At 45.4% G+C, this 24,697-nt stretch overlaps 1 protein-coding gene across 3 annotated transcripts in view; it reads left to right on the top strand.

Moving 5' to 3' along the window:
* The window catches only part of STMN3 (stathmin 3), a 38,792-nt gene extending 15,975 nt beyond the window's left edge, over positions 1 to 22,817 (top strand). For all 3 annotated transcript variants that reach the window (XM_007062510.4, XM_037915544.2, XM_043527161.1), the window contains exons 3-6: positions 14,664 to 14,759; positions 15,895 to 16,070; positions 17,189 to 17,380; positions 18,416 to 22,817. In XM_007062510.4, coding sequence (XP_007062572.2) covers positions 14,664 to 14,759; positions 15,895 to 16,070; positions 17,189 to 17,380; positions 18,416 to 18,475 — 524 coding nt within the window. In that variant the 3' untranslated portion in view covers positions 18,476 to 22,817. The remainder of the gene's footprint in view (positions 1 to 14,663; positions 14,760 to 15,894; positions 16,071 to 17,188; positions 17,381 to 18,415) is intronic.
* Positions 22,818 to 24,697: the final 1,880 nt, after the last annotated feature.

The following is a 24,697-nucleotide window of genomic DNA, read 5'->3' as shown; positions in this document are numbered from 1 at the left end:
GCAGAAGTGGGCAGGACTATGATACAAGGAGAGGAGTCGCTAGGAGTGACTGCCGTGTTGCTGGCTGCCTGGGCAGGGATCAGAAGTTGAGGGAAGCCTTCTTGTGCCCTCTCCTCCTTGAACATCCAAATGGGGCCCGTCAGACTGGCCCCATATCAGCAAAACCTGTTCTACAAAAATGTAATTGAAGAGCTTCTAAATACTCAAACAAGGAGTGCTGGGAAGAGACTGATCTTCATGGCGTGGCCAGTCTCCTGAAGGGGTACAAAAGGCTATGAATACCCTTGTTACATGGCAGGGTTCAGAATCTTCCGACACTGTTACATCTCCCTTTTTCTTTTTGAAAGTCAAACACAAATAAAACAAAACATCATGCTATCTAAAAATAACACACTACTCATGCAGCCAAGTAATAACACACACATGGAAACATCAGGAGAAGCAACCCAAAACCCCAGCAGGTGAGAGGATCATTCTGCCCCTTATTGGACATCTGTCATGACTACTGCCTTTGAACCTCAACGATTGTTTTTATTACATGACCATTTCTTGTTCTCAAAACGGTTCCTTCTTGGGACTGCTTAGGACATATGCATTATAGGCCGTCTTGGGCTCATGATCCTAATAAAGCATTGCAAGTTGTGTTGCAGTATTCTAACCATACTAAATATGGATCCCTTGCATTCACCAGGGCTTTTATTTGCTATTTTCACTGTTTTTATGCACAGCCAAGTGGCTAGCAGAAATGAGGGTTTGGTGTGGAGTTCTTGAATTCATATATGAAAGAGAATGGCCTAAATAAGATACTCATTAGCTGTGGATCATTTATTTGTTATTACCTCATATGAAATCTCAAGGTGAGCAAACTGCCATTTACCAGGGGTTGTTGCATTGCTACTTGTTGTGTTGTGCAACAGCTCACTTTAGAACACGATGTAGTAGTAGTCCATCAATACAGATCATCTGTCCTGTTTAATTCAAATAGATCCGTGTCAGCCTTGGCCTATGAGCTGATCAGGAATCTCAAGTGGTTTCACTAGTTCTTTTGCATTCTGTTTCCTGTGGATTTCACGTGTTAGGCCGGAGCTGCAGGTGTGCCTGGTGCACCTGAGGAGGGGAGGAGAGGGAAGTGAAGGTAGTTTTAAACTAGTTGTGTTTAAATTCTGGGTGTGGCTGGGGAAGCCTTGAGGCTGTGCTGGCTTGTGATTTGTGAATTTCCCTATGCACGGGGAATCGCCAGCTTCCCTATTAAGGCTGTTTTCTGGCATGGGTGCCACAGAAGCAATGCAAAGGACTAGATTGGCAGCTGAAGATCTGACCATTATCTTATATGACAGTATTCACACCTGTACAGAAAAGGATATCTCAGACTCTATTCTTACACTTCTCAATGCACAGGTTGGCACTGTGCATTATATTTAACATTTCTGATCTCATGATCTGTGATATTATGACATGATGTCCCAGTATCGATTTTAAAATCAACTTTTTGATTTCCAAGATCATTGTCAATTTGTTACAGAACCTTGCTTTATAAATGTCTTGAGAGACCCAACAACGAACTCTGTTTTCTGTATCATCTTCATCTCCATCAAAGCTTTGTCCTTGTGTTTATATGCATGAATGTATTTTTGCATTCTGGATTTCCTTATAGTCTGTGCGGAAAGCAGCACATTTCTGCAGAATGGTTGCTTTTATTGCATTCATGACACTGCACTCTTTGTGCTGTACACCTTTCTGTCAAACAAATCTGGGGTCAGATCCTCAGGTGGTGTAAACTAGTGCAGTTCCATTGTCTAAAATGGAGCTATGTCAGTTTACATAACCTGGGCAGCTGGTTCCTGGTCTCTGTAGGTTGTTTACCCTTTTTTATTCTGTGTTTGTGCATTCGTCTGCACTTTTAACTGGAAGTACTTTTGTTCTTTCACTGTTTGTCAACACTCTCTTTTTGGAAAACACCATTTTCATTAGCCCAGCTTTTCTTTGCAACGTCAAGTCAATTTCTTGTAATAACCTTGCTTTGACCTTGTTATCCGTTATACCATAAATATTCAATCTCTATTTCATCCATTTATTAACTGTCTGAATTCACATGACTTAGATTTATTACATAGGTCTATAACATTTATTTATTACTATTATTTCTTTAACTTGTATTGACGTAGTGCCCAGAGACCCCAGTCCCATTTTGCTGGATAACAAAAAGACAATCCCTGCCCTTAAGGGTTACAGTCTAATTTTACCAGACACCCCAAGAGCCAGAGAACTAAATTGACTAATATATGAAAGATGGGGCACCCCATTGTCCAGGTGCAACACCTACAAGGAAATCCAGTCCCCACTAATCTCCCATCTTCTAGCCAAGAAGAAGGTGTTGAGATACCCACCAAAATACTGTCCTTGGATTCTTCTTGGTGGCTCTGTCATTTGTATCAGCCTGCAGCAAATAGGAGTTTTATAAATTTGAAGCATCTCCACTCTGGCTGCTGAAAGGGAGAAGGAGCGTTGTCTCTATTCCACCCCCACTCCCACCCATGAACCCATCAGTAGAACCCATCACTAGAACCTCTGGTTGCTCAATAAGTGGAACTGAGTTGATCTCTGCTACTTTGCCCCTCCTTTATCCGCCAACTGCTGTAATAAGGGTGTGCTTCAATGGGAAGGAGGGCCACTAATATAGAGAGTCCAAGTTTAACTTGGAGAAGAAACAAATGGGGGAGAAAATAAAGGGATTATAAGGAGATTCCCCTCCAATAGTAAATGTTGGTAATTCCTAAAGGTATCGTAACTACACCATGTGTATCATAACGTAACTTTTTTTTTTACCATAAATACATAGCAACACGTATTTATAAAAAACAAACACACCCAAAAGACCCTACCAAAACAAGACACTACAGTGCATGTGCTTCTCCCTCTGGGGAAAAGGTGATAAAATATTTAGCATTTCTAAAGTATTTGGCTGCATTCACTAATCCTGGGGGCAGTGGTAGGTAAATACTATCCTTCTTTTGCAGATAGAGAGGAAGAAGTAAGAAAAATGAAGGTCAGAGGATAAATAATATTAATTATATTGCAGTAGCACTTAGAAGCCCCAGCTGAACTTAGGCCCCTGTGCTGGGCGCTGTTCAAATTTATATTGAGAGAGACCCTGCCCCAAAGAGTTTACAGTCTAAAGAGATTAGACATACAAAGGGTGTCTACATGCAGCCAATAGATGAACTGATCAGATGACAAGGACTCAAGTGCCAGGAGTATGCAGATGACATACAGCTCTAGCTGTCCTTCACCGTATACAACCATACCACTACCATCAAGATGGCCCAGTGTTTGAATGAGATCAGCTCACGGATAAAGAACAGCTGGTTGAAACTAAACCCAAGCAAAACAGGTGATGCTGGTGGGGAGAGGAAAGCCCTTTGAAGTGTTTGCATCCGTGATGCAGTCTTGTTTGGTTGAAGGTACACGCTCATAATTGGTCATCTCAGTCTGTAGCTTAGGAGCGCTCCTGGATTCCTCACGGACACTAAGCTCTAGCATAGCAGCATCCGCAAGTAATGCTTTCTGTCATTTCCAGTGGGCTAAGAGAGTCTGTCCCATCCTGGCAGATGATGTGCTAATCTCAGTTATTCGTGCCTTTGTCACTTCTTGGCTGGACTATTGCAATGCTGTATACCTAGGCATGAAGTCTTCAGAGCTTGGGAAACTCCAGCTGGTATAGAATGCTGCAGTATTTTTCCTTGGCAGCACTGGCTACCTTGAGCACGTCACACCTGTCCTTCACATCCTACACTGGCTTCCCAAGTTCAATGTCTTGGTCCTTACCTTCAAGACACCCTGGACCCAGGACATTGAATAGCTACATGAGCCTAAAGGATGAAGACCATGAGTGACAACCGCACTCCTCTAGCAGTATGAACTCTGTACAAAAGGGTAAAGCACATATGTGCAGGAGACAGAGCTTTCTTGGTGGCTGGCCCAAGACTGTGGAATGAACTTCCTCAGGAATTAAGGACTGTCACAAACCTCACCCCCATCTGCTCTAAGTGCAAGGTGCATTTCTTTGACCTGCCTTCTCTAACATAAAGATATAGCAACATGTATGTGTGTATATATATAAATTCCAAAACAAAATGCTCCTATCCCCTGCACGCACTTCGGCCCTTAGAGAGAGGATGAGAGAACAAACACTTGATAGACATTAGTCATATTGCTTAACGCACTTATAACTCTCAGTTACTATGGGGAAGAGATCAGTAGAAGAACTTATATATTTAATTGAATAGTAAAACTGAAGGGAAATAGAAGCACATGGAGGCAAAGTGATTTACCCAAGTTCACACGGAAGGTTAGTGACAGAGCTAGGAATAGAACTATGGTCTTCTGCATCCAAGTCCAGCATATTTGTACATTGTAACATTCTACCTCTGTTATTTCCTATACATACCAAAGGCTTTGGGATAGGACAATAGCTGTTTGGGTGAATCCCAGTTATATATTTGTTGTGGATCTCCCCAGAGAATCTGTTTTAGTCTCTGTTTACTATTTAAAAGTGGGGCAGGGGCTGGCTAGAGTAGGATCCCCAGGGATTGACTTTGTGAGAGAAATATTTTAAAATGTGTGAGTGTTGGAGCTAATATTAATGGCAAAGAGCAGGAGTGAGTACCCAGCAATCATACTAGAGTACACTGGGGGAGCTCCGGGGTGAGTCAGTTGAGAGAAAGCAAGGTGGTGGCTCTTCTGACCTTCTTAGCAGCTCTGTTTGAATGAGAATCCAGTTAACTCCTCTTCCATGCTTGTTTACTTCACTCAAAATACAATAGAGAGAGAGAGTCATTTTGTTCATGCAACATGCCCGGTGCACATTCAGGTTTGCACAAGGGGTCTATCAAAGGGTTGTGCCAGTCATGTAAAGAGATATGAACGGAGCAGAATCAGAGCATAACTTAATTGCCTATATCCACAGGAGCTCAGAGACCAACTGCACACTTTTTGTGGTAAGTTTGTGGCCTCAAAAGGCTGTGAGGGCGTTGTTCTCTGAAGGCAATGGGACATAAGGATGCCCTGCACTTTGTGAGATCAGGCTCTTCATTTTGTGATGCATTTTCTGTGGCTTTTACATTGTGTTTGCTCACTTACTAATTTGCAAAACTCAGCCATTCGCAATGGATCACCCCAGTGATACGTGTGAAGCAAAAACATTCTACTGCTTAGCGATGAATTTTATAGCCAGGCTTAATGAACTTCTTGCATAGTCTTGTATTGTAGCTGTCTGCCTAAAGGAAAAGGAAAATGTTGGCTCTTTCTGCCTTGGATGGGCATCTACAAACTACTGTTTGTAATAACGTCTTCCATTTTAGTCAGAGTAAGACCCATGGGTGCCACCTCCATGACATTTCCAATCTCACCAAGACTCAGAGTGAGGCTCTTGCATGAGGTCCCAAAAGAGCTGCTATTTGCACGTGTGCGTATTTTCTGCTGTCTGTGTGGGTTATTGGCTTTCTGATCCTTAAAGCTATAAAAACTATTTAAAGTGAACGGTTGGAAGCCTTTCTGCCTTAATTTATACACATACATAATATCAGTGCTAACTCAGCTGACTTTGTTGTTCCTTCAAAACCTAATGGAAGCAGGAAAATGCAAACGGGTGACTAATTGGAGCGCTCCACCTGCTTCTACCCCGCTATTTTAAAAATGTGTAAAAATGTGCTCGTATAATCACACAATCCTATTTTAAATAACAAGCCTGTTATACAGTACCCTGACCAGCAAACTGTCAAATGTGGGTGCAATGGGTGTATCCACAAAATACGTATGTGCCCTTTAGACCCACAAACCCCCACATTTATATGCACAAAAGGGGAATTTGTACATTCAAATAAGTAGGTGTACAATTGCCTGCCCAATTTGCATATAGCTATATCAAAATGTGAGGTTTCTTGTATAACCCTCATTACACTAGCATTTCAGAGTAACAGCCGTGTTAGTCTGTATTCGCAAAAAGAAAAGTACACTAGCATTTGGAAGTGATGGCCTTTTAGTCTCCTGGATATTGTAAGCAGGTTCTTTCTGAAGCAGCTGTGAATTAGAAATATTCCTGCTCCTGGAGACCTTGTCTTTGCCTTCTATGGACATGGTATCCTAAGTGGTGGCTGAGAGGCAGTTTCCTTTTTGATCGGTGAATAGTAAATTCTTCCCCAGCTGACTAATGTAGAAGTATCATGATATCATGTATACCAGTGGTTGTCAGCCTGTGGTCTGCGGACCCCTGGGGTCCACAGAATATGTCTAAGATTTCCAAAGGGGTCTGCACCTCCATTTGAAATTTTTTGGGGGTCCGCAAATGAAAAAAGGCTGAAAACCACTGATAAATACATATTCCAAAAACGCCTGACACTGAATAATGGCACTACCTATATGAAGGGGTTCACTCCAGAAATTTGATCACACAGTGGAGACCATTTAAGTGAGCTGCGGACTACTGGATTCCCATTCCTTTTTTAGGATTGAGAGCTACAGATTCCTGGCTGCATTGTTCATTCTCTTGGCTGCAATAACAGTTTGTGAAGACTGAGCTATTCATCTGAATTGAGTTTGTGTGTGAGTGAATGAGAGAGAAATTTGACACCAGCCTACATCTAGTACAGGTGGAGCGGGAGATCAAGTCCCAGCACCTATAAGAGAACAACAATTATTATTTATTAATTTTCTTATTTTTTGTACAGTCCAAAATGTGCTAGGCCCTCTCCAAACATAATAGAAGGCCTGATCCCTTCCCTGAAGTGCTTACATTCCTTAAAAAAAAAAAACAAAAAAAACCCAAGGCAGAGAGAAGGAAGACAGGGGAAGGGGGAAAACAAACTAGTTTGGGGGCCAAGGGGTGACTGGCCATAGAATCATAGGGTTAGAAGGGACCGCAAGATGCAGTATTTGTTGTGTCTGAACCATCCAAGACGGATGGCTACTCAGCCTCCTTTTGAAAATCTCCAGTAAAGGAGCTTCCACAACCTCCCCAACATCTGTTCCATTGGCCTACTGCTCATACAGTTAGAAAGCTTTTCCTGAGATTTAATCTAAATCTGCTGTGCTGTAGTTTGAACCTACTGCCTCTTGTTCTCTCTTGCCACAGAGGGCAAGACAACTTTTCTCCATCTTTTTCGGCAGCCTTTCAAGTATTTGAAGACCACTATCATGTCCCCCCATAATCTCCTCTTTTTTCCCAACTAAACATACCCAATTCCTTCAGCCTTTGCTCATATGGACTGGATTCCATCCCTTTGATCATCTCTGTCACTAGCCTCTGGATCCTTTCCAGTTTCTCTACCTCCTTTCCATACATTGGTGACCAAAATTGGACATGGTACTCCAGCTGAGGCCTAACCAGTGCCAAGTAGAGCAGTACTATCACCTCCCATGACTTGCATGCTATGCCTCTGTTAATGCAACCTCAAAAATCAAATGCACAAATACAAAATGGGGGATAACTGGGTTGGCAGCAGCACTGCTGAGAAGGATCTGGGAGTTGTGATGGATCACAGCCTCAACATGAATCAGCAATGTGATGCTGTTGTAAAAAAAGGAAGTAGGAGCTGGAGAGCAGTAACTTTATATCAGGAACAGCTGTTCCACTGTCCCGCCACATCTTTCAGTCCCACTGCATGTGAGCAGGAGAGTTTAGAAGGTCACATAAAAATGAAACATAGGAAAGAAGAAGGACATGGAGGGGACACCAAGAGAAGAGTAAGGGCTTGTCTGCTCACAAAATGTTTACCACTTTAATTATATAGGTATAGATAATGCAGCACAACAAAGGAACTGCAATTTGTGTGTGTGCATTTTCTCCTCTCTGAGTCGGTTATTGGCTTTCTGATCCTTAAATCTATAAAAGCATTTAAAGTGAAGGGCTGGAAGCTATCTTGCCTTAATTTGTACACATATATAATATCAATGCTAATTCAGCTGACCTTGTCATTCCTTCAAAACCTAATGGAAGCTGGAAAATACAAATGGGTGACTTAAGTGGAGAGCTCCATCTGCTTCTAACACAATCCTATGTGCATGCTTGTTATACAGTATCCTGATCAGCAAATTGTCAAATGTGGGTGCAACAGGCAGGTCCAGAAAAAATGTATGTGCCCATTATACCCGCAAAACCTCATGTTTATGTGCACAAAAGGGGGATTTGTACATGTAAATAAGTAGGTGAACAATTGCTGTCCCAATTTGCATACAGCTATATCAAAATATGCGGTTTAGTAACTCCATTATGCTAGCACTTAAAATTGTTGGTCTTTTGGTCCCCTGGGAAATGTAAACAGGTTCTTTCTGAACAGATGTGAATTAGAAATATTCCTGCTTTGGGAGACTTGGCCTTGCCTTTATGGACATGTATTCTTTATTCTTAGAGGAATAAAAGTACAACTCCCTGTAGTGTGGATGCAATTATATCAGTTTAAAGGTTCCATAAGGGAATATTCACTTGACTGAGAATCTGGGCTCCTTAAAATGGAATTTAAATAAGAACCCAATTTTAAACTTCAGGTGTTTCTAATCCCATTGAAAATCTGGAGAAGGATGGCCTGTGTGAGTCACTGCTCTGGGCCTCCTGCATTTTCCTTAGACTTTCTGCTGCCTCTACAATGTGCCACATGGCAAGGAGGGGGGTCTGGGCTACCCCACTCCTAGCAGTCCAGGACTTTACACTAAGGCCATTCTCGATTTCAAAGATCATTGGAATCATTAGTCAGTCTCATTTGGATGTGGCTTACTTATGTTGCCTTAAGCTCCCCTTTCTCTCTGCCCTGTTAACGAGCAGTCAGCATGTGGTATCCTTACCCACCTGAGGTCTTTTCACCTCAGGGCTGTCAGGACTCTCTGAAAGCAATTGTTCCAGCCTCTGGGACTAATAGTTGGGAGGCCAGGGTTGGCCAGTTTGTGGAAGGGAGAGCAGGAAAGGAAACTCCAAATGGAATGGGTACTGCTACTGAAAGGGAGAGACTGTATTATGCAAGAGTCTGAGGGGACACCAGGAAATTGGCTTTGTGGAGACAGAGTAAAGCTCAGATAACCAAACACAAGGCCATGAGAGTTAAAGGTTTGTTGGATCCCCATGCATTCATCTCCTCATCAAGAGATGAAGTGTTGTGTGCGCTCTGCTGGTTAGAACATGGGGGCTGGAAATCAGGACTCCTTCATTCTATTTGTGGCTCTGGGATGGGAGTGTGACCTAGTGGTTAGAGAAGAGAACTGGGAGTCAGGACTCTTCTGTTGTTCTATTCCTACCTTTGTGTGACTTTGGACAAGTCACTTACTGTTTCTATGTCTCCATTTCAAACTTCTGTAGAATGGGGATAGTCCTGCACAACTCCAAAGTGAGGCTCAGTTACTGTTTGTAAAGGGCTTTGAGAGCCTTGGGTAGAAGGTTGTAGAGAGGAGTAGGGTATTGCTCTGACAGCCTGTAAGCCATATAGTGGACTTTGAACATCCCCTCTAGATCACAAGTGATTATTTCTGACCCACCTACTGGTTCCAGAGACAGTCCCAGATCCTGCCCTACTGGGCTGAACCTGTCCAAGTTTGCCCCTTTTTAGGGTTCAGTTAAAAGCTGTGGGTGTAGGGAACCAGTTGTGCTAGTGCATTCATTCCAGTTCCTGTCTCGTTCAGAGGGTGGCCAGCCATAGCTGGTGGGTGGTGCTGAACGGACAGCTCCACTTTCCAATCACACCTATCCCACTAAGCTCTTTCGCCTCCTCCAGCAGGCAGATTGGAGTAACTAAACAAGGCTATGTCTACACTGGGGTGTGATTCGCAGCCCGCATACACGGACTCGGGGCAGCTCGATGAGACCTACTGCAAGTATACCGAGTAGGGTAGCCACGGTAGCCTGGGAAGCAGCGGCATGGCTTAGCCGTGCTGAGTACAAACCCATGGGTTCAGGCGGGTTTCTGCTCAGCACACCTAACCTGCCAATGCCCATGCTACACAGCCATACTACGATTTATACAGGTCCTAGTCCTCATCAGGCTAGTACAAGTATGCGTATGCGAGCTGGGAATCATGCCCCCTGGCTCATAGTATAGATACGGCCTTAGAGCATATTGATTTGGTACCCATATAGCAAGGAGAAAATGCCTCTAAGAACAGAGGGATTTTCACCACTTCCCCTTTATAATCCCATTGTTTTCGCCATACTGCTTTGTTGCAAGATATTATTCCAGCAGAAGAGCTTGACCTGTGCTTTGTTTTGTAGCAAGAGACAAACCACAGGTCATAGCTCCTCGGATTTTTTCCCTTGTGGCTCCCCCCCACACACACACACGCTTGCTGAGCCCTCCGACGCTAAGAGCCTCCTGCTCCCCTCCCCCTACCTGTGTGTCTGGATTCTGTTAATTGCCTCTGGTAGCTGGCGCCGGGATGGAGCTGCAGAGTCTCAAGTGCCAGGAGATGTTCACACACCACTTTCCCAGCTCATTAGGCTGCTGGCAGCAGCTCGATTAACCAGTGTCCTTTTGTCCTCTTGCTCCTTTTCATTGTAATTGACAGAAAGAGCCAATTTGCAGAAGGGAGTAGGGAAGGAAAGCTCCAAATGGAATGGGTGCAGCTGGTGAACACTGGGTCAGAACTGCTGAAAGGAAGAAGCTGTATCTTGCAAGAGTCTGAAGGGAGACCAGGAAACTGGCTCTGTGGAGACAGAGTAAAGCTCAGATAACCTAACACAAGAAAATTAGAGTTACCTCCCGGTGGAATCAGTGTGCCATGCACCAGCGCTCTCTGTTTAATTCCTCTCTATCACACGCAGCTCCTGAGGTAGATGTCAAAGTAAAGGCCTCATGGTCTGGTTTGTTTCTGTTACAGTGATAAGTTCTTTTACCACAACCCAGTGGGTGCTCCTTTTGGGTTCATTGGCAGCACTAAGGTATAACAGCCACACCATGGCAATACTGTGACACTGAATGGCTGCTGAAACAGTATGTCCTGGAATGGTTTGAAACCTACTTTTAACAAAATACTCAAACATGTATGCCCAAATTACACCATAGCATCTGCCAGCAAAAGTCCACAGGTCTCAGTGTCCTGGCCAGACCCTTGAAATCACAAGAAACGGACCCACCTTTCCTAATCCCCATGTAAAATCCTTGCTCCGTCTGCCAAAAAGAGTGAGGTGGGCTTTTTCCAAAAGGAAGAGATGGGAAAGGCCAAAGATTTAGCAGTGCTGGACCCCCTGCAATCATAAGAGACTGACACACTTGATCCTCCTGGAAGATCCTTGCTCAACCTGCCAGAAAAAGGAGGAAAAGATCCCTGCTAAAATGCTCACAGGAAAACTTCTTCCCAGGCCTAGTTTCGGGAGGAACATGCTAAACGTGCGCATTAGAGGAACGAGAATCATTCCTCACCAAGACACTATGCCTGCATCTTCAGGGGACAGAAAATCCAAAATGTCCATGGAGACAGGTCCAAATCCTCTGCTTTCCCCAGCTACAGAGAGCCCAGATTGACCAAAATGACAAGGTGTACCTTGAAAGAACAAGCTTCCTTTGCAGGAAAGGGAAAACTGAAATAAGAACTTACTTGCTATATATATTTTTTCTTTCAGGCACATACTGTCTTTCTCCTGGTGTCACCTGCTAGCCATGTGCGGTTACAGTTGCACACCTGGTAGGAAATAGAACAGCTCCTCAGCTCAGTGGTTCTGAGCTCTTGGGTGGTTCACAAAGCTGCCTCAGTCATAGTGGTGAAGCATCCATCAGTCGCCAAGCAGTGATGCTTGCTGCTGGCTCTAGCCCAGCACAGGGCTCTCATAGGATTTCCAAAAGCTTTTTTGATTAGCTAAATTAAAACAACAACCACCTGCCCCTCTCTGCACCTTGCATTGCTGCAGCAAGTTGGTCTTTTCTGGTGTAAATTTAAACACAATCAGCCTCGTGTCTGGTATTAGAACTGGAAGGGGTTGTAAAGTGACCAGGAGAAATTTGAGCAGTGGGGACTGTGGCGTAGCAAAGGCAGAGTTGCTGCTGATAAATATGAAGTCCTGCAGCCAGGGAAAGGAGGTAAACAACACAAGTACAAAAGAATCACATGGCACTGAGATGAGAGTATGTTTCTCTTATGTCCTTCGTACTGTCACCTTTCCAAATGCTTGTTGCCAGGGGGAAGATGAGGGATCAAGTTGGGAGGCTGGGAAGTGAGGTGTCCAGGAGGGGACATGGTAAACAGCATGACAGTGTTGGAAAATGAGTGCCTTAGCTTTGCAGCTCCTCTAAAATCTCTTCCGGGCAAATCTATAATGAGCCTCTTCCATAAGCCTCTTCCTAGCCTAAAGGTTACATAGCAGACTCAGCAGAGTGAAGGGAATGAGCATTTCTGTAGGAGATGCCCTCGCACTTGGTACTTTGAGGAGGCCTGAAGTGTAGGTCAGCAGTGGCATTCTACTGTTAGCCCTGCAGAGAGCGGCTGGTTCATCACAGCTGACTCACTGAGGTCATTGTGGCTCCTTTGTATCCTGCATACAAGCAAGGTGGGAGTAGCCCACTGCGGGGGAGACCAGAGGCTGGGGCACGCTGGTCCTGATGGCAGGACCCTAGGAACAGCCACCCCTGGGAAGAAGCTTTGGGCTGGGGTTTGTATAATTCTCCTTTTTGTTAATAAAATCGAACCCCAGACGGCTGTGACATTTTGGCTCCCAACAACTCATGTGTTCTTTGTCTCCATCAGTCTACGTGTTCTTCCCTCCACGCCCCTGATGATTTGACCACTAGCAGCGGAGTCTAAGGGGCACGGGAGGGGCTATGAGTCAAGATTCCCAGGTCCTATCCTTAACTGTGCCACTGACTTGCTGTCAAAACTTTGGCAAGTGCTATATTTCAGTTTCCCCAGCTGTAAAATGGAGACAATACTTCCTCATCTGGCCATGGTGCAGTGAGGGTTAATTAACTCCTACTGAGGGAAAGGGCACGTAGAAGTGTTGAGTACTGTTTGGTTCACTCCAAGAGCGCCTCTGTGTACAGGGGAGGAATGAGTTAACCTCAGAGAACATGGGTGCCTGCTATGCTGGGAAAGCAGACTCTGCAGACTGGGCCTGTTTTGTTCTGATTAGGGCAGCAGCTTAGTGTGCTCAGTGCCACCAAGGACTGCTGCAGCTGCAACCTGCTGTCGCAACAATGGCGAGCGAAGCCCATGCTAGCAGCAGCCCTGGGGCTGAGCCAGAAGGGATTGTGTATCCCAGTCTCGCTCACAGACAGTTGGGAGGAGGGAGAAACGGACAGGTTTTACCATCATTGCAGACCAGAAGCAACCTTCCCTGAAAAGGGCGGAGGGGAGGTCCTAGGACGATGACCAGATCCATTTAAATTCTCTCTAATCTACTGCTGAGATTACTCCTCCTGAGATACTGCCGGAGGAGCTGCAGTAGAGATGCTGCCGCACTGGAAAGTCAGAGGTGCAGGGATCTCCACTGTGGGCCTGCCACCCTCCCAGGCACTTGGCTTCACAGTGTGCTGAATCGGCGTTCTTTTTTTTGTGAGTCAGTACCTCCAGCAGGACTCCTTTTCCTGGGACTGTCCTGACCCATGTGACAGGTAGACCTGCCACAAAGATGCAGAGTGGCAGGATGGGGGTTCAGTGGACAACTCGTATCTTGCAAAACTTAGGGTCATTGACAATCCTACTTATCCCAGCTAGAAGATCAGAGGCACAGTAGCACCCCTTGGTGTGGTGAGTTTCGTCCTCAACGTTACCCAGTTAACCCATAGCAACCCCCTTTACATCATCAAATTACCATCCAGGCAACCCTTAGCATCACTCAGTCTCTGTCGCCCTGAGCCCAGAGCTCTGTCCCTGAATTGTGGCTTCAGGACACAGCGAGAGCCAGGTTTGTGGTCAGTTTCATTCACCTTGCAAGCTACAGTTAAAAGCCATTTACATGCATCATTGGTCCAGTTCTCAATAGTGCTTCATTGAATATCAGGGTTGGACGAGACCTCAGGAGGTCATCTAGTGCAACCCCCTGCTCAAAGCAGGACCAATCCCCAATTTTTGCCCCAGATCCCTAAATGGGCCCCGTCAAGGATTGAGCTCACAACTCTGGGTTTAGCAGGCCAACACTCAAACCACTGAGCTATCCCTCCTTCCCCCAGCTATCCCTCCTTCCCCCAAATTTACCTTGGTTCCCAACAAACCTGGCCTTATCTCTTCTTTTCATTGTAAATTACTGATTGACATCAGAAATACAGGATCATAAAATGGAGGGGACCCTCTCTACAGGCTGCAGGGTTTGCTTTTTAAATGTCATTCTTAATTACTGAGTTTGGAACTGTTTAGGGGAGGTATCTGGGCAGCCTTCACTGTGTAGTTATTTATAAGTGCTGAAATTCACCAGCTCCCAACCTGCCTTTCTTGCAGTTGGGGGGAAGATTCCTCCTGGGTGATTCAGAGCTGCAGAGATGGTAAGACACATTTAAGGCATCTCCCTGTGTAGCTTACTGTACTGCAGTGGATGTGGGAATCAACTGTACAGTATCTCAGCATCTGACTATTTGGAAAGGCCTTCAGAGAGTCCAATAGCGACAAATGAGTCTCTGTGTATCCCTCTGCTTCCTTCCCCCTGAGAAAGACATGAGACTGCCAGTAGACCTGTCCACTCATTGCTGTTTGTTTCTTTTCAGCCTACAAGGAGAAAATGAAGGAGCTGTCCTTGCTCTCACTGATCTGCTCCTGTTTCCACACTCAGCCGCACCCCAACACCATCTACCAGTATGGAGGTAAATGACATACGCACAGAATCTGTTGTAGATCCAATCTGCAGGCAGCTTCTGTAAATCTTGGAGGACTTCAGTACATTAGGCTGGGTTCCTGACTAGGGAGAGAGACCATTTTCATGTCCTGATCCAAGTTTTCTGTATTACTGGAGCATGGTATTTTAGTCCAGTTCCTTAGAATAGGTTTCAGAGTAGCAGCCATATTAGTCTGTATCCGCAAAAAGAAAAGGAGGACTTGTGGCACCTTAAAGACTAACAAATTTAATTGAGCATAAGCTTTCGTGAGCTACATCCGATAAAGTGAGCTGTAGCTCACGAAAGCTTATGCTCAAATAAATTTGTTAGTCTCTAAGGTGCCACAAGTCCTCCTTTTTCTTTTTCCTTAGAATAGTTTATTAACCTGTGACCCATATTTACACACAGAGAAACAGTAGGACTGTTACCAAACAGCACCATTACATATCCTGGGATATGAGTCTTGATGTTATCAGCAGTATGGCCTTTCTGTGGCTGCCATCAGCTATGCTGTACTTATTCTGTGGCTGTAAGATTAATTGCATTGGCTACACAACACAATTCTGTATGCAGTTCCTGTGAAAAGCTCCAGAATGGGCAGAGAGAAAGATCCTGCTGCTGGATCTTTCAGATAGAATGTAAGACCAAGGTATTGACCTCCTGTGGTCACCAAAGGCCTCGTCGTCCTTTTCATAAGAGCAGGGAAGTTAATTCCGGTGTCCTGGCCAAATTCCAACATGGGTAATTCCATTCTGCCTCCCAAAATTCCCCCTGCAGGTTCAGCTGGATCCCCGAATCCCCTTTACTTACTGACCACCACTGCCTACTGTTGGTCTGCACCATAACATTTGACAATGATGCTCCTACTTCTAGGTTGTACAGTGTCATTGTCCCTTTTACCAGCAATTAATGATTGACTTCAAATTCTCACCTCTCTGAAACTCTCCAGCAGAGACTCAAGTGACAATACACCCCATTTAGAAGCATCTCATCACAACCAGGTCTCACTTGGTGATCATAGCTTCAGGGCTTGACTTAGCAGCTTCTGCAAGGTGCCTTTATCAAATTAGCTCTTTCATAAGTGTCCTATAATCCATCAAGTGCTTCTGTTCTTCTGTCATAGACATGGAGGTGAAGCAGCTGGACAAAAGGGCATCTGGCCAGAGCTTTGAAGTGATCCTGAAGTCCCCTTCGGACTTGTCCCCGGAGAGTCCAGTCCTCTCTTCTCCCCCTAAGAAGAAGGACCTGTCCCTGGAGGAGCTGCAGAAGAGGCTGGAGGCTGCAGAGGAGAGGAGGAAGGTAGCAGGATATTCTAGGGAAATGCTAACTTATATGACCAATCATGTTTTAACCAAGCCCCCCAGGTGACCGCAATTCATAATTGGGGACAGAATAACAGATACAGTGCTGGGGGTGAACAACACCGTTGATTTTACTTAGGAGCCACATCTTGTGATTGGTAATAGTGCTGTGTGTTACACTCTTGTTCAACCCCCAGTTGTTAGGTCTGATGTAGGAATCACTGGATGAAATTCTCTGGCCTGTGTTATGCAGGAGGTTAGAACAGATGATCATATTGGTCCCTTCTGGCCTTAAGATCTATGGAATCCTGTGGTCCTCTGGTTTAGATTTTCATAGAGAATTATATGTGTGACCCGATGCTGCAGAATGAAAATCTCTATCACTAGCTATCTCTATAGGAGATATAAATATAAGCCACACATCCAGTAAAGCTTAGAATCAGTGCCTTTTGCACCATGTCATTGCTTTTTTAACAGCTGGCAATGCTCTTTTTGCACTTCATTTATGACGATAATTTAAAGTCTTAATAGAGAAAAATATTGGAAAATTAGAGAAACTATAAAAAAAGGCAAACCACGACACTACAAAAACTTGTGGGTAAGAGCAGGAGAAGAGGCAGTTTAATATATAGGGACAGATTTCCAGAGGAGTCTCTACATAGCTTGCAAATTGCACCAACAGTATTGCTCACACAGCAAAGATAGAATTTGGGATGTTTAACATCTACCTACCTGAAATGCAGGTGCAAATGTAGAGGTTTGAAAATTTGTCGCATGTGATCTAGAAAGGATTTGTGGGGTGGGGAGAACATGGTCACAGTATCTAAATATCATCTAATGGATGGAGGGGGGTAGCCACATGAATGCAAGATGGTTGGACAAGAAGCAATGGTCAAAGCCTTAAGAGGGGCAGATAAGTTTAGAGTAAATATTGAGTGCAAATCCTATAACAGAGTTGCTAGGTTTTGGACAGACACCCAAAGGAGGTGGTTGTGGCACCTCCAGGGAGACATTGCAGATCAGATCAGGGAAGCATCTCTGAGACAAGGGACATGAAGAATTCCTTTCACACAAACACACACACACACACACCCCCGATCTATTGGCTTCCCACAGACCCAGGAGGCCCAAGTGCTGAAGCAGCTGGCGGAGAAGCGGGAGCACGAGCGGGAGGTGCTGCACAAGGCCCTGGAGGAGAACAATAACTTCAGCCGGCTGGCTGAGGAGAAGCTCAACTACAAGATGGAGCTGAGCAAGGAGATCCGTGAAGCTCACCTAGCTGCCTTGAGGGAGCGACTGCGTGAGAAGGCAAGTGCTAGATTCCCTTGTCCCAGCACACCTAGCGAATGGGCAGGGCCAGGACACCTGCCTATATTATAGTGGCTACTGGTACGAAAGCCTTTGCCTAGCATCTGTAGCTTGGCCTGCTGACCTCAAACACAGCTGGGATGTTCACCATGAGAGCAGAGCTCTGTATACAATCTACATCTCCTGCACCACCATTTTCCTAGGCTACCTTGTACAACTCTCCCTCCCCAAGGTGTTCAATGTGCTCTGCTCACCCTTCCCTCTGGAGCCCTGCTCCCCAGTTTTCTTCCTTCTCTCTCTCTCTGCCTCATACCTTCTTGTTTTGGTTTTTGGAGGGGGGTGGGACTCTATACTTGGCTGTGTGAAAGTGAGCACTGAGGTTTGGGCACTTTCTTACCACATCTGACCTCTCCTCCATCAGAACAGGTACTAAATAGAGTTCTTCAGCAGTAGCTCAGGATACCATGAGATGGAGGAGACGTGCACCTGAGATCAGTGTAGCAGGCTCAGGCTCCCCCTCCTCCGGTCTAATGGCAGAGAACGTTACTTTATCTTCTGCTGGCCCTTGCTTGGGAGCCCAAAGGCAGCGCTGACCTGAGGCCTCCTCTGCTGCACTGTGGTTTGATAACTGCTCATCTCTGGGGCCAGAGGCTACAACCTCTTCTGGTCTCAGTGTGGGGCAGGACATCATTTGTGTGGGGCTCCTTCTGTGAGCCAGCTGCAGCAGGCTCTGAACACTGGTACTGAAGACCCATTCACAGAACATTCATGTGATATCCCTGGTCTTCTGAGCTCTGCATAGGAGGGGGCTAAAATTACCCTAGGTGTAAGTCTAGTGACTTCAGTGGAATTACACCAACTATGACAATGTTCTAGTACATGTGTTTGATGGTGCCAGGCTCCTGAGGACGAGGAGATGCATGCACAAAAACAGAAACTGTTCAGTTGTAGATTAAACTGAGGGGAGATGGGAAACAACCTTGGGTTTGCCCTAACCAGCCTGCAGATGCTGTAACCCTTTCTATGTCTTTGCAGGAACTGCATGCAGCTGAGGTTCGCAGGAACAAGGAACAGCGGGAGGAGATCTCTGGATAAAGGGCTTTTCTACACATCTAGCACCTGGTTCCTGATAACCAACCAACCAACCAACCAACCAACCCACCCAACCCATTTTATTTTGTTTGTCTAGATGCAACATTCGGTTCCTCATTTTCCCCCACCCTCTGGTGTTCGTTCCCCAGCTACACGCTTCTCTCTCTCCATCCTTAACTGTTCAGTACTTGTGGGGGATCACAGGCCATGGGGTACCTCTAAGCATAATAGCAGCTAGTTCATATGAAGTATAGAATCAGTCAATAACCAATCAATCAGCTTCTCTTTGGGATTTTGTTCTTTTTTAAAAATCTTTCTTAAACAGATGTAAAGAATTCAGATATTAATAAATTCAACCAGCAGTGTCATGGAGATATGGATTTCCTATCCAGAGCTTATACTACTCTTGGTGTTTGCTCTGAGCCAGATATCAGTGTCAAGACAATGGGCAGTAAATAGTGAGGATTTCTTCCTTGTGAGGGAGTGGTTAATGGATCCATTGTTTCCCAGCAGATGGAGAAGGAGACCAGATGGCTCAAGGAATTGGTTATGTCATGCAGAGCCTTTCACCTTGGGTCACTGGTTTGAAGCCAGCCCAGGTAGGTAGTGACGTAGTCGTTACTTTCTGATAGTGCTTTGGTAGCCCATGTGAAATTAGCTGGGGGTCTCAGAGCCTAGTGGACAGGTGCCCATATCACAAAAAATACCATCACCACAGGCATTAGTGGATAGCCTAGTCGGCCACGGGCTGAATAAGCCTGTAGACTGAACTACCCTCTCAGTTGTAGAGGCAGGACTGGGGCACGCTGGCTAAGCAGTGTCGGGGAAGCCTGCACGGTTACTGCCTGTGTTGAACCCGATTCTATGGATAATCGGGGTGGCTCGATTTCCAGGACTGTCAATCAATTTCACAAAACAGTAACATTTCACTTCAGTAAGTAAATAAACAAACTAGAAAGGTATGTGATTGCGAGTCAGTCCACCAGCCTTTAGAGAAACTCTAATTTGGGAGAATTATTGTTCCCTCTTCCCAAAGATGGATGTGACTCTTCAATACCATTACAGGAGAGACATTTGGACCAAAGATCACAGAATGAACCAGAGAGCTCTGGCTCTTCGGTGAAGCAAAGGACACCCTGATCTCTTCAATGGTATTTCCAGAATGGCAGCTTTGGAAAAGACAGATGTGGGGGGGGGAGGGTGGAACACGCTGCCAGGGAGAGGACAGAAGGGGTTAGGAGATGTTTGTGTGTCTGTTTCTGGTGTAGTCACGGCGGTAGAAATGTAAGGTCATTGTTTACAGAGATGGCTGCTGTAAAAGCAGATGGTGAGCCAAACTGTAAGGGGTCTGCCATTCCATTACTGAGGTCAATAGAGTTGCAGACACTTAACGCCAGATCTGAATTTGACTTGATTGATACATCAACTGGCCTTTTTATGTCTGTGGCTAAAGTGCAAGAAGGCACCATCTTAAACTCAGTGAAGACTTGTTATACGGTGTTTGTGCAGGATTCGGCTTGCACAAGAGCATTTCCTTGTGGGAGGATATTGTGGGGGAGAACATGGCAGCTCTTTTTCCTTTTGGAACATAGAGCAGCAAAGATTCTTTCCTTCCACCTTCCAACTTTTGCAGTGTACTGGTACCTTTCTTCCAGACCAGTGCAGTGTTTCCAAGGAAAGGGAGCAGGAATATAGGCACAGATACGGGAAGGAATCATGGACTGAAATTCATCCTCACTGTGTCACAAACTTCCCCTCTCCCAATGGCCATAATGGATTCTGTTTCGGAACCCAGGATGAACTAACAGGCCATCAAGGGGAACAGGAGGTTACTTTCTAGTAACTGGTGCCCTTTGCACACATTACCTTCAAAAAGCCACTCTTTAAGTGAGGCACACTACTCCAGTGCGGCTCTGTGGAGGCAATGTCACCAAGGAGAATAACTTGTCCAAACAACTATATGCTCTTGGCCCAGTGGGTACAGCAGACATTTGCACAGTATATACTGCTTCCTTTTACTGTACATAGAATGGTTCCTGGCAGTTGTGTAGGCAGGCGCTGAGGGGTTTCACAAACCAGGGTTGGGATAAGCAGGACTGGAATGTCATCTAGCACAAAGGACCCAGGTGGTGTCAAGATGCCAAAGCAGATAGGGATTTCATATTTGGTGTAAAGTTCCCCTTGCGCCCCCCTCCCCCAAAAAATATTTGCTGACTCAGTTCTGAAGCTGCAGGTTTTCCATCTACAACGAGCTGGCAGAGTGTAAGGAATCTGCCATGCCCCAAACCAGATGGGTAGCAATTGGTCACAAAAGCCAAATAGTGTGGTAAAGAAGTGACAGCAGCTGCTGGAAACAAGGCCGCTAGCCTCTCCCTAATCTACCAGAGAATAAATTCTCCTTTTAAATAGAGAAGATCCCTCTATGGCCACAACATGTTTATGGATATTAGGGAAAAGCTCTGCTCCAAAGGGAAGGGCTAGCTTAGCTACAAACCTCTCTGCCAGGGTCAGAGAAAGGCCAGGACTGTTGTTTGGCCCCAGCAGTGTCCAGGGACAGGAAGCATGTTAGGGGCAAGGTAGGGAAAAGGAAAGGAAACTGACGGTTGAATTTCTTAACAGTAGCTAATGATCAGTTTGTAAGTAGCAGTTGTCTTAGATAAGCATCTGTGTACACTGCGGAATCATCGCCAGAATCATCTCATCCTTATAGTGACAATAAATTTTAAAGTTAATGAATAAATAAATAAAATGTTTGTGTGTAAGAAATGGTTGAAACTGTCAAATGTCCATGTCTCACACCGGTGGGAGCTGAGAAGATGTCTGCAAGATATTAACCCTGTCCTACTCTCTGTAGTGCTGAGTGTTTGCTTGGTGTGTAATTCTGACCTGAAGCTTGTTGTAAATACTGTTTTTAGTACTATGACGATGATTATTATTATCGGAAATGTTGTAGTCATGAGCACGAGATTAAAACCAATGAGAAACAACCATTTCCACTTTGATTACCCACTGGGCTCAAAAGAATTTGGAGGCAGGGCCAGTGAGGGCAGGATGCCTGGGGCTGTGGGATCTAGGCCCAGAGAGAGCAGTACATCGAGAGGCAAGTGGCAGCACAGTGCATAGCTGTTTGCTGCCTGCTGAGTGGCTGGGCTGCTTCAGGTGGAAGGTAAATCAGGGAGTCAGGAGTAGGAGGCAGACCAAAGAGTCCTTCAGGCAGGGTGGGTGGGAACTGAGAAAATCCATTCCAGGAGTGGGGCAGAAGGAGGATCAGAAGAAAAAATCTAATGGGTGGGATGTGACGTTTCAAACACAACCCTAAAATGTAATGGAGCCGGGTCCAATTTAGTATTAATTCAACTCTGCCTCTGCGGAGGTAGTCCAGTCTATTTCCTGTAACCAGGGAACAAGACTGAAGAAATGGATGGTTCTATGTATGATGCAGAAGAAAGTGGGTAGCTGCAGACTGGTCTTTGTTGGGGGCCTTCCTTCCCTTATCCTGTACAGTCACCAGGTCTCAATTTTTGCCTCTGCTTGTATCTTCCATCTCAAACTTTCATGGTGAAGCTCCCAGTTCAAGATCGCCTCCACGCAGTTACAGGCCAATTTTGATCTCAGGTGAAGACTTATTCTTGCAATAGCTTGCCTGACAAATACTCAAATTGGTGATTCACACAAGATCTGGCCAGAGAGGTGTGTAGGATATAGCGCTTGTGCAGACGGGAGAGCTGGGAACCTCATTTTCTTCACCTTTACACCTTCAGTGCTGTGAGGTACAGTGGACATGGCAGGAAAATGCATTCGTGCAGGATAAACTGATGCATCAGGCAGAGAAACAGGGGCGTGTCAGGTAGAGGTTTGCATCAGTAATGTCAGGGAAAGGTTTGTTACATCTGATGGGATATGTCACGTCAGGGAAAAATGCTTGTATGGTGTGCCCAGGTGAATCAGGTATAACATGGCGCTGTGTCTGCCCCGTGCAACTGAATGTCAGGGAAATGAGTTTGTCCAGTGCCACTGGCTGTATCAGGGAAACGTGTTTGGTTTCTGTGGCTGTGTGCCTCTGGAATGGAATTCCTGTTGCTTGGAGGGACATCCCACTAACACTGCTGATGAAACGTTTGCACAGTCCAGACTGCAGCGGAGAGGTTAATGACAGATGCAAGATACATGCCTGAACTAACGCGGTGCCTGACAGCATCATACATCGCTTTGATCTTCAGTTCACAAATCCACATCAGCTCACAATTATTTCATTCCTGTTGACGTCCCAGAATTGCTAACAAGCAGTTTGTGCCTGAAGAGGGGTTTCTTACCCCGCCCCCACCCCATTAACTCCCTTATATTTCCATCACACTTCATTTTTCTTGTGGCTCTTCAGCCATTCCCTCATGTTGCCATCTTCAGGTATATTCCATGGCATGCAATTTACAAATTCCTGTGGCACCATTTCTTATGACAGGGCTTGAGCTCCTTCTGTGGCCTTTTAGGGTATATCTACTTGGCAATAAAATACCCATGGCTGTCCTACATCACCTGACTTGCGCTCATGGGGCTCAGGCTGTAAGGCTATAAAATTTCAGTGTAGACATTCGGCCTTGGGCTGGAGCCCAGGCTCTGGGACCTTCCCTTCTTGCCAGGTCCCAGAGCCCATGTTTCAGTTCAAGCCTGAATGTCTACAGTGTAGTTTTGTAGCCCCTGAGCCAAGAGAAAAAGTCAGCTAACACAGGCCAACTGCACGTGTTTTATTGCAGTGCAGCCATACCCTTAGACCCTCATTGATGGGAATTTCTAACTAGACTTGCTGTTAGTGGCCGCATCTAAGAGCATATCTACTTGTGTAACAGCATATCTACTTTGGGCCACGCTCTCTTTCGGTGTAAGTTCAATGAAGTCAATATTTACACCAGCAGAGAATTTAGCCTAATGTATACTCCAGGTGTAACAGAAAGAACTGTGGTAGCAAAAGACCACCAGTGTGTATACACATTTCAAATTCCTAGCTCCCTCCCTGTTCTCTTGGGCAAATTAAAGACTCCTACCCTGTAGAGAAAAAGGAAGATGAACCTGAAGATAAATTATTTCCCAGCTGTCACAAGCATCTTGGTGCTTAGCAATTCTCGGGTAAGAACTAGAACAATCTGGCTCATGTTCCAAATATTAGACCTTCCATTTGCTTTATTTAGAGCAAGTGTTCAGATTTGGTTTTAAAGGGATTCTCTCAAGGCTGTACGGCCCATAAAGTGACAACAGAGTGCTCCTCGTTCATGTCTATTTTGGAAGTTCTCACTCCATTTTTTTTGTGTTCTCAAACAAAACTTGCCGCAGTCAGAGTGTGGGAGTTACCCCAAATGCTAGCCTTTTAGTGCCACTGGCAATTCACAGACGATTGCATGCATGTTACAATAGGGGATCAGAGCTGTGACACTGCTCCTGTCAAATGTAGATTTCAGGTTTTTTCCCTTGCCAGGACCAGCGAGACTCCCTGCCCCTGGTTCCGTTTAACTTTGTTGTCTCACGTAACTGGCTTGATTCCATTAAGCAGCATTACTGGCTTTGCGCACTTGCAGTGGTGACGGCCGTGTATTCACATACAGTGAGCATGCACAGACATGCGCATGTGTATACACTCTATATCCATACACCCACCTATCACCACATCAAACTTGAAACAAGAGTCAGGGAATGGCTGTTTATGGTGCTATAGATACTTATTGCAAACCATGCTAGGGATGACATGACATATTAGGACCAATAAATTCCATCTCTGTACAGGTGCCTAAGTAATGTAGATGAGGGGCACAGACCAGCATTTAGGTTTCTATAACCCAGAGCCTACTCGGGGCTGAGGGGATAACCGACTTCACTGGAAGCTGGAGGGATGTTATCTGAAAACAGGAAGTGCAGCCAGGAATGCCTGACTTGGGCAAGTCATTTGGGGTAAGTCTACCCTGAAAGAAAAAGAAAAAAAAAAAAGCCTGCAGCCCCAGAGTCTCAGAGCTCGGATCAACTGACTTGGGCTGGCGCTACAGGGCTAAAAATAAAGCAGACATTTCTGCTCAGTCTGAACCCCGCCCACGCCGGGTTTCAGAGCCTGAGCCCTGCCCAAGCAGGCATGTCTGCAGCGCTACTTTTAGCCCCATAACACGAGCCCCATAAGCCCACATCAGTTGATCCCAGGTGCTGAGGCTTGCTGCCGCAGATTTTCTTGCGGTGTAGAGGTACCCT

This window comes from Chelonia mydas, chromosome 13, assembly GCF_015237465.2.
Source record: "Chelonia mydas isolate rCheMyd1 chromosome 13, rCheMyd1.pri.v2, whole genome shotgun sequence".
NCBI classification, from domain to species: domain Eukaryota; kingdom Metazoa; phylum Chordata; order Testudines; family Cheloniidae; genus Chelonia; species Chelonia mydas.
The sequence above is the reverse complement of the archived record's forward strand: the minus strand, read 5'-3'. Positions and strand labels throughout refer to the sequence as shown.